The following is a 14,849-nucleotide window of genomic DNA, read 5'->3' as shown; positions in this document are numbered from 1 at the left end:
GTTATAGATGGCACGTTAATCGCAATCTTCCTTACTTTCAAGTTCTACAGTTGTGCATTTTGTAATTATGTAAATACTGTGCAGGCTATGATACATATTTTTGTGTAAGCTACTATATGTATATATTGTATAGTGCAATGACGTGTTGTGTGTTGTAAGTATTCTGTACAAACGGTGATTTACGCTATCAATAAAAATTACAATTGCAGGTGATTAAGTCGAAATTGGTAATGATACCATTTTCGTTCACTGAATCATATAGAAATCTTCACTATTTGAGTTTTCGCCATTAGAGAAAATGGCGAAAACTCCCATTATCGTCCGTTGACTGTATATCCAGTGTGTCATTTGGATAAAAAAAAATTACGTTTTATTTTCCCTTATCTGTTATCCGCGAGAAGCACATCGTATTCTTTTAATATACCAATAAAAATATAAACTATAGAACGTAAAATGCATAAAAACTGTAAGTCAAAGCAATTCTTTTAAAATCGTCAAATTCCGGGGATTTTTCATCCACAACGGGAGACGTTTAGGTTTCTGGAAGCTTACGTTGGCAATATCAACTTGGCAAGCCAGTATTGGATAATACATACAACAGGTTAACCAACGTGACAATGTTGTCACATAATGTAACATTTTAGCTATCTTCTAATTTCGAGGGTGCAAATCCGCAACACTGACTTTTCTCAGTTGGTAACACCGCAAGTGCTGTAGCAGACAGAAGTGCATGGTACGGTGTGCGTGTGTTGGGAAGTCAATGAGAAGGGGTATAGATGTACGTGTAATATGGGAATTGGAATAAAAGGCTGTATTGTCTTCGTTTCGAAATAGGATTCGTTGCGTGATTAAGTTGGTATTGATGAGGTTAGTTGCAACGAAAGGACTTGTTTATATTTCTAAAGTTGTAGTGTCACCGGTTACTGTCATCATGCGTAAATAAACATAAAAATTACTGTTGTCGTGCCACACGGAAATCGCCTTGCGGCTTTAGAAGTGTCGCTGCTTACTTGATATGCTAATAATTAAATTATTTCACAGATTCAGTACATCGGCGGAGGAAGATGAATTTTGTTGCGCTTACCGTCTTTGTTTACTGCCTTATTCTTGGAGCAGGAACTACTGCCAAGGAAAAGAAATCAAAGTCGGTAACAACGTTAATAGATGCTAAATGGGAAATAACTCCCCTTGCCCTGGAAGTTGCGGAATATTTGGCCGACGAAAATGTTGCATATATGTGGGAATTTATCGATTCCATTTGTGGAATGGATTTGCCTCTTTCAGATATCAGTAAGTTAAGCTTTTCCTTTATTTATTTTTATTGTAGTCACAGCGTCTACTGCAGTATTTAAATTATTTTTGATGAAGCTTTTTTGTAAACCGTGATGTCTTGTGTCGTCTTGAAATGATTTGAAACTGATTATCATTCCTTTATGAACATTGCAATATTCTTATTATATAGTTGTAGTAAAGTTTAATCCCTCCCCCCCCCCCCCCCCTCAAAGTTCATGTTTAGGCATGGAACAGTTGCAGGAATATAACAGAAATGAACCATTGTGCAGCACAAGCTTTGAAGTCAGTATAACATTCGAAAGGGAACGTTTCCTTAACCACTGTACATGATTATTATTCTGCCTCATTCTGCAACAGTGTCTTATTAGTGTTTATGCTCTAAAGTGAGAGGAAGAAAGCAGTAAGATTCATTTCTTTGGTTGGTGTTTAAGTGTGCAAGCTGCTGAATCATCCATTGGCGTGTCATTTCTGGCTCAGGAGAACCACAGTAATTGTTGCATGTAGGTTCCTATGGATCTGGATGGGCATTCCATTAAGCCCTCAAACTGTAAACTAGGTCTGCCATATAGTTTGATAAACCAGTGGCTAGTCAACTGGATATGAACGTGGTAAATTTACCCTGAAAAGCTCTTAAAAATAGTAAATTAACTGCAGAGAACAAATTTGTGGATAGTAGTAAACCTTAAATTGGGTATCCTGGCTCACCCCCCCCCCCCCTACCCACCTCCACCAAACAAATGTCAGAGTAACCTCATTCTGAATAGGTAAAGGATAAAATTTATGAGTGTCTATATCTGTGTGGTATTAGATGGAACTGCTGTTAAGTTTGGTATATACAGTAGCAATTTTTAACTGTGGGAAACCATCAAAATCGGGTAAGGCTGACTATATTGTCTAATGTATGCTTGTATACTTATGGTCCAGTAAGGTTTTGTTAATGCCAAAGTTTCAGCCACATAGTTGTGGTAGATGTGGTGAAATAATTCAGTAGATATTAACAAAATAACATATTTATTTGTAATTTGTGCCACCCCCACCCCAATAATTGTTAGTCAATAAATAAGTTATACTTGTGGTAAGTGATACATGCTGTTCTTTCTTCCGATGTACTCGAGCAATAAAAACTTTGTGAATTCCTATCCAGTAAGTGCCTCCTCATATGATCACACAGAGCAGTTATGCAAGGAAGCAATAGAAATTGGTATCCAGGAAACGCAAACTTCTGCTTTGTGGGGTCATCTGGCTGCATGTGAATACTGAGGCAGTGTCAAGCTGTGGGTGGATTACATTATGAAAATGATGCACCTTGAAGCTGAGAGCTCTGTCGTTGCTGGAAGACCATTGGGATTTCGAAGTCAAATGGGATAAGCCTAGTAACTGCTCTAATTCAGATTGTATTGCAGCCAGATGACTAGAGAAGGGTGTTTTGCACCACGTGTACTAACAGCAGTGAATAGCTGTTCACACACTGCACTTCCACACATTAACTAGCGGATAGTGGTAATGCATCACTGTGTCATGTGAAAGACGACCTCCACCCCGCCCCCTCGGTCACCCCCACCCCAAGCGATGCGTCTTTCCACGCGGCACAGGTGTAAACATTATATTAGGTTGCCACAACCATTAGTTTACTTTCACATTTATTGGCTCTGCTGAGTCACAACCACATTGTCACCTTTCAACATAACCTAGACCTCAGGGCTGCACTAGAGATCAGTGTGTCATCACAATCAAGATTTCAGACTGTGTGGTCCAGTATCACACTTTAATAGGAGGGTGGTATTGGGAAGTCAGTGACAGCTCTTCATCAAATGCTGTATGTATGCAGAAAAATAAAATCTACCCCTCATTTTGTGTGATACTCTTCCTATGTGTTTCTGCCACACATTAGCACTTGGTTATGATGTTGAAGCCAGTATTAAAAATTTTGCATGAAATATAAAATCCTGGTTTTGGTGAAAGCTTGGTCTATAGTGCAGCTGTAGGTCTAGAGTCAGTTTAGAGATGATGGTTTAGTTGAGAGTTGGTGAAGTCAATGAATGTGTATAGGAAAGTGTTAAGACAGCATCTGTAATTAGTAAAATTTTCTTGAGCTTCCAACTGCGTCAAGTGGTTAAATGTAAACAAGCTTTTGGCCAAGAACCCCTTGGCTGTTGTCGATTGGTGACTGTCATGTGATTGTTGCTGCCATCCTTATATACCTACGCTGCCTTCTCTGATATCACAACAATGCAATGTATGTTACTGTTTGTTTGTGCATTCGCCATACCCACTTCGTCATTCTGATGGCTGGGTCCCAAGCTGTGCTTAGCTGCAGGGCTGCACCTCACGTTAAAGGTATCGTCAGATAATTTCATCCTGGTTGCTTCTTTTGTAACATGCTATCCTAGAAAGCCAGCCGTGGTAGACGAGGCGCTTCAGTCTGGAACCACGCGACCGCTGCAGTCGCAGGTTTGAATCCTGCCTTGGCATGGATGTGTGTGATGTCCTTAGGTTAGTTGTGTTTAAGTAGTTCTAAGCTCTAGGGGACTGATGACCTCAGATGTTAAGTCCCATAGTGCTCAGAACCATTTGTTATCCTAGAAAACATTGGTCCATTTAATAACAGATGTCTCATTGCATGCAATCCAATGGCCATTTTCCAAGGCATGTTCTGCAACTACTCATTTCGTAGATACTGGAAACATCTCTTGTGTTCTGCTTGGCTCTGTTAAAGGCTACTCACAGTCTCCTTGATTTAAAACTATCCACACCCACACATTATTTTATGCACCCCTGACATTCTGAGGCTACATAATCTTTCACAGGCCCATAATTTGTCAGATTTGAGCTTGAGTTCTAAGGACTGAATAGATTTTATGCCTCTTTAGGCACTGGCTGAGCTTTCCTGTTTATGAGTCGCAGACGACAAAAAAGTGAGCTTTTTTGTGTCATCTTCTGGGGTCTTCTGCTTATGTGTCTTCGTAGAGATGGCTTGTGAAATCTTTCATTTGCTGTAACTATTTTCCTTTAATACTGTCTGTAGTAGTTCTGTTCATTTGGCAGGCTTTCAGTGTCTGAAATGACTTCTGCCCAATGTACCAAATTCCTCGTAACAGAAAATTACTGCGATGGGTAGTGCTGGTACTATTTTCAACATGATAACAAGAAACATTGATAGAGATGCCATGTCAGCACTTAAGAAGAGACTTAACTTTATTTCATTGCCATGTAATATGTTTTGCTGCACAATGGTGTTGAACTAGAAGATCACAAGTTTCGAGATGAAAGCTGTATTGTTAGACAGTCAAAGCTGCTAACGCCAGACATCACAAGAATCCAATCTAAGGCTCCATGGATCTGCTCTCCCATTTCTTTGACAACACCAGTGTGGATTTATTTAAGCATACTTTTTTTTGTAATGGAGAATATTTTAACCAGGCTGGCAGCATTGCAAAGGGAAGCCCATTGGCTCCAGTTATAGACAACATACTCATTGGGTGCTTTGGAGGTCATTGCCTGGGACACAGCTACTGCAGGACCTAGTTGTTTTTATTGTTCCATCAATGGTACATTCATCATGTGGCCTCATGGATGCGAAAAGCTGGGAGAATTCCTTAACCACATAACATCCATGGCAACACAAAGTTCATAGTAGAGGTTGACAGATGGTGCCTTGCCATTCTTTGACGTCCTTGTGTGTCGAATTGCTAATGGATATCGCAGCCACAGTGTTTACTGGAAACCCATCTACACAGACTGGTATCTGCATGCTGCCAGCTATCACCCTCCATTGCAGAAAAGTTTCTGTTCCGAGGACCTTGGTACATTGAGTGGATGCTGTTTCAGACACTAAAAACCTGCCAAAAGAATTGAAGCATTTGCAGAAACTGACTACTTTCTGACAGATTTCTGTAGCCACCTCACAAAACGTGTAAGAAGAAACTGCCAGTGATCTGGTAAAGCTTGCATTTTTGCTGTTCTATCTGCCAGTAACAGGAGAGGTTAGCCAGTTCCTAAAGAGGAATAAAACTGATTCATCTTCAGAACTCCATCAAAAATTTATGGGGCTCTTGAAAGAGGATGTTGGCCTCGGAACGCTAGGGATGTATAACATACCTTGTGGGTGTGGACAGTCTTGCATCAGGCAGCCCATGCGTACCATTTAACAGAGCTGTGTAGAATGCAAGAGATGTTCTCACCTACAGTATCCTCCGAAATCAGTGGTGACAGAACATACCATGGCAAGTTGACACCAAAGTGCATTCAATACGACATCTGTTATGAAATGGACTGATGGTTTCTGAGATAGTATCATAAAAGAAACAAAAGAGATAAAGCTTTCTGACAATACTCTTAATAAAGTCAGTGGCCTGCAGCCATCAGAATGTTGAAGCTGTCATGGGTGTGCAACAAAAACATTAACACATGTGGCGTGGGAGTGAGCACCAAAGACATTGCTAAGGATGGCATGGCTCTTTAAGGATGGCAGCAGTAATTATGCAATAGTAATCACTTAACAATGGCCACGGAGTTCTTGGCCGAAAGTTCATGGACATTTAACTACATGATGTGGCTGGAAGCTCGAAAAAAATTTTACTGTGAAACCATGCATTTCTACAAAATCTGTAAAGTAGTTGAGGTGTGCATTTTGTAGGAAAATGGTAATTTTATTTGCCATGAGAAGAAAGTGGGTTCTTACCCAAAATGCAATTTTTATATCTTAACAGATAATGCTTTGCTACGAACTTATATTATTTTCCATGAACGAAAGTACGTGGTGTTCTTGTGTGATGAAAGCACAGTATGGAAACCAGTAATGGAAAGGCCGCCTCTGGTTGCTGCATAATCTGTGGCCTGATACTTGTATTCTGGCAGGTGGTGTGACCAAACTAAAGCAGTTAGCATAGCCTTTGGAAGCAATTTCGAGAATGTCACTGTGCCATTTAGCAGTTCAGACTAGTGTGTGTGCAGCTTCTGCTGTCAGAGCTGTACACAAATTCCCTATGAAACCTTACAAAGTAATCGCAGTCCATCAGCTTATCAGTTCAGTACTGAAACTGGCTGTTGTAGTTTGTGCCTGCCAGAGAGGCTGACTCTTAAATTTTCATTTGATCTGATGCAACACGGTTGCATTTGTCAGGCTACTTTAACTCTCAGGCCAGTGGACTCAGGAGAGATGGAGGTCCTTATCAGTTACCTCAAGATTCCCTATGTGACATCAGAACAAGAATGTGGTTTGCAGTTAGTGCAACAGCAACTAATGACTGAATCTTTTACCACTAAAACATAAAATCTGCCAAGTTTGTGAAAAATATATTGCATTTTTTTCTTTTTTTGTGTAAGTAACAGCTTGACAAACAACTTTGAACAAGAAAATGTTCAGATCTACATCCATACTCCGCAAGCCATGTAACTGTGTATGGCGGAGGGTACCTTGAGTACCTCTATCAGTTCTCCCTTCTATTCCAGTCTTGTATTGTTTGTGGAAAGAAGGATTGTCGGTATGCTTCTATGTGGGCTCCTCATGGTCTCTTCATGAGACATTCGTAGGAGGGAGCAATATACTGCTTGACTCTTCAGTGAACGTATGTTCTTGAAACTTCAACAAAAGACCGCACCGAGCTACTGAGTGTCTCCTGTAGAGTCTTCCACTGGAGTTTATCTATCATCTCCGTAATGCTTTCACGATTACTAAATGATGCTGTAACGAAGCGCGCTGCTCTCCGTTGGATCTTCTCTCTCTCTCTCTCTCTCTCTCTCTCTCTCTCTCTCTCTCTCTCTCTCTCTCTCTCTCTCTCCCCTCTCCTATCAACCCTATCTGGTGCGGATCCCACATTGCTGAGCAGTATTCAAGCAGTGGGCGAACAAGCGTACTGTAACCTACTTCCTTTGTTTTCAGATTGCATTTCCTTAGGATTCTTCCAATGAATCTCAGTCTGGCGTCTGCTTTACCAACGATCAACTTTATATGATCATTCCATTTTAAATCACTCCTAATGTGTACTTCCAGATAATTTATGGAATTAACTGCTTCCAGTTGCTGACCTGCTATTTTGTAGCTAAATGATAAAGGATCTATCTTTCTATGTATTCACAGCTTGTCTACACTGAGATTCAATTGCCATTCCTTGCACCATGTGTCAATTCGCTGAAGATCCTCCTGCATTTCAGTACAATTTTCCATTGTTACAACCTCTCGATATACCACAGCATCATCCACAAAAAGCCTCAGTGAACTTCCGATGTCATCCACAAGGTCATTTATGTATATTGTTAATAGCAACGGTCCTACGACACTCCCCTGCAGCACACCTGAAGTCACTCTTGCTTCGGAAAAATTCTCTCCATTGAGAATGACATGCTGCGTTCTGTTATGTAGGAACAGGATACATGAACACCAGTTTAGGTACTACCACGTCCTCACAGTGCAAGCAGCACATTGGAATTAGTATTGCATTCACAATGCCTACTACACAATACTACATTGGTACAGTGCACCATATTTTTTCTTAGCTTAGTTTAGCAATGGGTAGGCCATTTCATCTCAAATCATACTGGTCAAAGAGTGAATGTGTCACATCATTATTTCAAAGTTTTCTGTAAAAATATATGTTGACTTACAAGACACCTCTCGAAAACTAAAATTTCTGATTTTTTTGATTTTTTGTTAATGTGTTATGGTCCTCTCTAAATGAGTATTTGTGAAAATGTCACAGGGAAAGGGAAAATAGAAACTCTTTAATAAAAAGCTAAAAGCATAGAGATCTGTAACTGTTTTTAAACAAAACCTTGTTCACAGTACTATCAGATGTGATTAATACATACATTTCTGAGCTTTTTTTCATCTTTAATTTGGAAAAACAAACTAAAAAAAATTGTAACTTTTAGCAAACTTCATGTTTTGAAAATATGGACAGTCACAGGGTGTTACCTGTCTTGAGAAATGATAATTCTGTCACCTTTGACAGTAATGCTGCATGCATTTCTTAAATTATCAAAATATTTCTAAATAAAGATAAACATTCTGATTTTTTTTGATTCTTTATAAATTATCTTCTCTAAAAAAACCATCTTGAATATTCTAAAAATTGTGTGGTATGTTGGGTGGTCGTTTTTCTTGTGGAAGGTACAGCGAGGGTGGGTAATATTTTGCAGTGCAGAATTTAAAAAAAAAAAAAAAAAAACTATGTTAGAACTAACACTCTCAAGGTCAAAAAAGCCAGGACACTTAAAAATTTAAATTGATTGCTGATGTTGATTAAATGTAACACTAAACTTGTATATCTTAATCAAAATAATTATTTTACAGCCTTATTATTAAAAATTATATACAGAAACTAGCTTTGTACTTGCATTTTTCTGTTTTTGATATTATTCATGAAGTTTTAATGTCTTTTGTTGTGATTTGACTTCTTTATAACATTCCAGGAACTAAAATTGCCAACACTGCACTGTTGAGAAGTTTTTTTTTTTGTCTGGTCCTCATTGAACTTGTGTAGCTGACCTGAATTTTCACATGGACAACGTTGGTCCAAAAAGGGCAGGACCTGGGAAATGGGAACTGCACATTGATCTGTTGATGGCCATTTGAAAGAATTTGCCGGACCATCATGTGTTGTAAAGGATATTGTTACCTCTTGCAGCTCATGACATTTATTTGTCCCAACCACCACTGATTGTCATACATACAAAAAATGAAGTTGCTCACAACAAAATCTTCTTAAGTATACTTAGGTCTCTGCATTTCACACACAGTAACAGGCCGCATTTTGCCGATAACTGTATATGCCATTCCAGGATGTTACGCAGCAACGACTTGACTGAATTCCTATCACTGGCTTCATAGCACACCACTTTCGTCTCTCTCTCTCTCTCTCTCTCTCTCTCTCTCTCTTTGTTATTTTTTAAATAGAATTCCAATAATGTACGTTCATTTAGAAATGAGATTTTGGTGTTTTTTAGTAATTTTGATATGGACTGTACAAATCCAATAGCACCTCATATAGTATCAATAGCTTCATGCTGGAGATTAAATCTTGTTAAAAGATGTTTACAAAGACCTCCTACCCATCACATGCACTTCTTTCACGACCTATTGCTGAAAATATCAGTTTCTTTTGTCTTAATTCATATACATTGTTTTCCAAACTCATAAAGTGGAAAGCAGTTTTCAAAATGAGATGCTGCACCATCTGTCACGTAAGCATGATTAGGAATTTCCATTAGATGTCACCAGTCTTTGAATATGGTTTAGGGAGTAATTTTTCATAGGGACCTCATCCTTGAAAATGATGAACTCTGGGCCATTCTGGAACAATGGGGCATTCATTTTGTATGACATGTGCAGAAAGGTCATAAGGACAATCACACTGATACCAACGCCTTTATTTGGCTTTTGAGGTCAAGGTTATGTGTTATCGGTGTTGTGTGAAGCTGTACCTCCTACCACCCACGAGATGCTTTTGGTGCTTGCGTTTTGAGCATGTCTTCCTGATGTACGGTGGATTCTCTATGTAGTGAATGTGGGTGCCCACTCTATCAGGGGAGCTCGTGTGTACCACCACTCATGCGTTAGTTTTCATGACTGTCACACTGTACACTCATCAGATTGCCTGGCTTATAAGAAAGGAAAGAAGATACGAGAGTATAAGTCCCTTGATCAGTTTATCTTACACTGATGCTCATAATAAAATATGACTTCTACTTTTGTCTCTGTCATGTCTTTTCCTCCTCCTCCTCCTCCCCCCCCCCCCCCCCCCCCCTCTTCCTTACTTAAGTCCCATCCTCCTCTACTCTTCCCTCTCCTGCTGTTCCCACGCCATCCCTTCTGGGTGCTGCTCCCCTTCCCTGGCCAAAGTGTCCCCCTTTTTTGGCACCTGCTGGTGATGGAGCTCCCTCCTGGGATTCCTCCCTCCAGCATATCTAGACCAGAGGCCAACTATTGCAACTCGACCATGGTACACACAGTCTGTGCACCCCAGGGTCACCTGCTGTTTCTTATCTGGCCCTCACACAAGCCTGCTCTCCCTCCATGCCCTACCCTCCTCAACCTGTTAAAAAGAAGAAGGTAAAACATAAGTTCAGAACAAAGACAACACCCCCTCCCCCCCTGGTTCCCCTGGAGGTGCCATCTCGCCCCTCGAAACCTGAATCTGACCTCATATTAATCAATGTCTCACTTCCTTGTAGGTGACTGATGACAATCTATGGCGAGATTGGCTCCAGCCCATTGGCCTCCCATTTGGTTACCCACTCTGTGCTTATTTAATACATCTTTAATGGATACTACCATGACCTCCTAGAGTTGCAGTCCCTTATTGCCTTTTACTTGATAGCTTGTATCATTCTCCAGGAATCTCATTTTACTGATGCTCTCTGTGGATTCCGTGCTTTGTTGGAACCGGATCGGTCCTTTGAGGGCTTTCGGAGGTGTTTGCACGTTGGTCCATACGGATATTGTTAGTACAATGATCACACTTTATACCACATTGGAAGTAATTGCTGTCCAGGTCCACTGCAGTCACAGTTTGCAGTCTCTCTCTCCCCTGACAGGCCACCTTCATCTGCTGCCTTCGTTCCAGAACTCCCCCCTTCCTTCCTCCTCCTCAGGGATTTGAATGCCCATCACTCTTTGTGGAGCAGTACTTCTTTGTCTAGTCAGGGGCTCCTCATGAACCAATTTGTTGCGGACCATGATATGTGCCTTCTTAATTATTGTTCCTCTATTCATTTTGTCACATGTGGCACATTGTGTGCCAGTGAACTTTCACTCTCTTCATGTCCACTTCTTTGAGTGACATAATTGTCAGGGAGGGATAAAGGTTCACCACATTCACAATAGAAGAGTTCCACAAGGGAGGTGCATAGATCCTCTTTGTAGGCTGTGTGTATTTGCAGCAACACAAACGGATGGGCCTCAGTCCAAGATTCATATTGGCATATCAGAGTGGCCTTGATGGTCTGGTGCCAGCATTCGACCAGCCTGTTGTTCTGCGGATGGTATGCTGTTGAGTGCTATCAGTGGGTGGCACATAGGTTACACAGTTCCGTAAGGCACACTTGATCACTCATAATAGAAACCATGTAACCAAATCGGGAGATCCAGATCCTCACAAACTCTTTGGTACTCTCTCTCTGCCATGATCTCTGATGGATGTGGCTTCCACCCATTGTGTAATTCTGTCTGTAATGGAGAGGATACATCAGAACCCTCTGGCTTTGGGAGGAGCCTAATGAGGACTATGTGACAGTGTTGGAAACAGCCACAAGGAATCTCAATTCTGCTGAGTGGAGGCTGCACACTGTGGCAGACATTTTTCCTTTGCCAGGCTCCAGGCTGGTTGTAGTCTGTGTGATGCGGTTGTTGATATTCTGGGCAGGTAGTCAGTGATGTCATTTTCCACACCCTTAAGGTGTCTGATATCGGTAGTACATTGGTGGTGGCAGAAGCATCAGGGGACAGAATCAGTTGATGGGTGTTTGATGGCACCTGCAAGGAGACAGTGATCTGTATAGATAGTGAGGGATCAGCCTTTAAAATCATCCTGAAATTAATGTAGGACTTTGCACACTGTAAGCAGTTCATGGTCAAAGGCAGACCATTTTTGTCAGGAATTAGACAGTTTCTGTGAGAAGAAGTGCAAGGATTGGTTAACACTCCAAAGTTTCTATTGTAGGATGCCCCCGATAGCATAGTAACTTGCATCCATGGTGATTGAAATGTGAGCATTAGGAGAAGGCTGGACTAGAGTAGTAGCCTATGTGAGGACATCTTTGATGCTGTTGAATACTAATTGTGTACGTGGAGTCCAGTCGAGCCTACGTTTACTGGTTTTATTTTTGGCCGACAGTACCTCAGTTAGAGGTAGAAGGGTGGCACAGCATTAAGGATGTGGCATTGGTAGAATCTTATCATTCCTAAGAGATGCCGTAATTTATGGTAGTCCATGGGTGATGGTATTGATCTGGTTTGGTCCATTTTTTCAGATGTAGTGAGGGTATCCTTGGTGTCAATGAGGTGGCCAATGTACATTACCTTGCATTGTTGCAACTGACACTTGACATCATTATCAGTCCGTCCTGTGCTTGTGTGTCAGACTAGTTTAAGATGGTGCTCATGCTCTTCTGATGTAGAGAAAATTATCATATTGTCACAGTGTGTGTAATGGAAGGGCAGTTTGAACAGTATACCATTGAGAAAATACTACCAAGTTTGTGCTGTGTTTCGAGAATACATACAGCATGAATAGAAATTCAAACAGGCTGGATGGCGTACTGATAGCTGTCTTCGGAGTGTCCTCTTCACTCATAGGAATTTGTAAGTATGTTTTCTTGCAGTCTACCACCCTGAAAATTGATGCGCCTGTAAGAGTTTATGCAAGTCTTGCATGTTAGGAATCGGTTAACTATCAATTATGATGCATCAGAGCAAACATGCCAAGCACAGTCTTTCATTAGGACAAGCTCAAAGATGATGCCCAAGCACTGTTGGAGGGGTGGACAGTCCCTGCTTTCAGTAATTCATCTGCAGCAGCCTGTAGTAGTTTGTGTGGAGGTAGGCTGTTTTATAGGCATCCAGCAGATGGCTCTGGGGTTGTGACTATCTGGTGTACCACTCCATAACAGATAGCACTGTGTGCAAGGGATGTAGGGATACATGAGGGTGGCATTTGGATTGCGCTGGCAGGTTCATGCACAGTATTTGATAGTACCACTTCACTAGCCTTGTGCTTGACATTGTGTGAGCTGGCTAGGACAGTCTGCGAGGTGCACTGTGACTCTGTTAAGGGAGAGGGCCGGGGTGGGGTGGGGGGAGAATGGCACAGTGGCGGTGTGCGAGAGAGAGAGAGAGAGAGAGAGAGAGAGAGAGAGAGAGAGAGAGAGGAGAGCGCGTGCGCGAGAGAGAGAGAGAGAGAGAGTGCTGTGCGCGAGAGAGAAAGAGAGAGAGAGAGAGAGAGAGAGAGAGAGAGAGAGAGAGAGAGAGAGAGAGAGAGAGTGCGCACGCGAAAGAGTGAGTGAGTGATTGAGTGTAAGTGTGTGTGTGTGTGTGTGAGAGAGGGAGAGAGAGAGTGTGAGTGTCAATGCCTTGTAGGTTGAACTCAACATAGGTGAGTGGTGTGACATCGATGTAAATTGGCGAGATTGCACTGTGCTTCCTACAGTGCAGCAATAGCTGTACCAATATGCCAGCAAAAGGTCATATTTTACACGACACGTATGAGTGTTGGAAATCCATTTGTAAAAATTCCGAGTCTGGATTGACTGAATCTCATCGAGAATGGCGAGGCACTGAGAAAGGTGTTTGTTGAGGATTGACTGTGAGAGGGCTAGCAGATATTGATATCAATCCTCAGCTGGGTGAGAGGAGTTGGTCACTAATGATGCCAATTGTGGGTCATTGGCCATCCTGCCAAAGTAAAACACCATGAGTCAGGTCCTATAGCAACCAGTAGTGTCATAAGAAGTCTGCACAGAGTATAGGTACTGCAACATCATTTATGAGGAAATCCATGGGAGCAGTTCATCGCAACCCAGATCAACGGTGATGGTAGTTGAGTTGGGCACAACTATTGTAGTGTCATTTGCCACATGAAGTTGAACATACATCATCACAGCACGAGGGGATGTGCCAGTCACAACTTGGTGCTGCTGTCTGTGGGTAGTTTTGTGTTGTGCGATCAAAGATGTAGAGGCAAGAGGTAGAAGGTCATGGGTGTGGTTCTTGTATGTCACATGCATTCTGTTCGTAGAGGTGGCCTGATGGATGGGAGCGAACCAATATGCCTACTACGGGCAGCTGTTGCAGGTTGGAAACGTACATTGTGGCTGACAGTTGTGTGCCACATCTACATCTACATACATACTCCACAATCCACCATGCGGTGTGTGGCGGAGGGTACCTCGTACCACAACTAGCATCTTCTTTCCGCAAAATGTAAGTTGGCGGCAGTAAAATTGTACTGCAGTCAGCCCCAAATGCTGGTTCTCTAAATTTCCTCAGTAGTGATTCATGAAAAGGACGCCTCCTTTCCTCTAGAGACTCCCACCCGAGTTCCTGAAGCATTTCCGTAACACTCGCGTGATGATCAAACCTACCAGTAACAAATCTAGCAGCCAGCCTCTGAATTGCTTCTATGTCCTCCCTCAGTCCGAGCTGATAGGAATTTCAAACGCTCAAGCAGTACTCAAGAATAGGTCGTATTAGTGTTTTATAAGCAGTTTCCTTTACAGGCGAACCACATCTACCCAAAATTCTACCAATGAACCGAAGACGACTATCCGCCTTCCCCACAACTGCCATTACATGCTTGTCCCATTTGATATCGCTCTACAATGTTACGCCCAAATATTTAATCGACGTGACTGTGTCAAGCGCTACACTACTAATGGAGTATTCAAACATTACGGTATTCTTTTTCCTATTCATCTGCATTAATTTACATTTATCTAATTTTAGAGTTAGCTGCCATTCTTTACACCAATCATAAATCCTGTCCAAGTCATCTTGTATCCTCCTACAGTCACTCAACGATGACACCTTCCTGTACATCACAGCATCATCAGCAAACAGCTGC

General features: G+C 41.7%; 1 protein-coding gene across 1 annotated transcript in view; it reads left to right on the top strand.

Moving 5' to 3' along the window:
• Positions 1-616: 616 nt before the first annotated feature.
• LOC126336843 (UDP-glucose:glycoprotein glucosyltransferase) overlaps positions 617-14,849 on the top strand; it is a 129,774-nt gene continuing 115,541 nt past the window's right edge. Inside the window, exons 1-2 of the mRNA XM_050000926.1 lie at positions 617-867; positions 1,042-1,290. Coding sequence (XP_049856883.1) covers positions 1,065-1,290 — 226 coding nt within the window. The 5' untranslated portion in view covers positions 617-867; positions 1,042-1,064. The remainder of the gene's footprint in view (positions 868-1,041; positions 1,291-14,849) is intronic.

This window comes from Schistocerca gregaria, chromosome 2, assembly GCF_023897955.1.
Source record: "Schistocerca gregaria isolate iqSchGreg1 chromosome 2, iqSchGreg1.2, whole genome shotgun sequence".
NCBI lineage: Eukaryota > Metazoa > Arthropoda > Insecta > Orthoptera > Acrididae > Schistocerca > Schistocerca gregaria.
The sequence above is the reverse complement of the archived record's forward strand: the minus strand, read 5'-3'. Positions and strand labels throughout refer to the sequence as shown.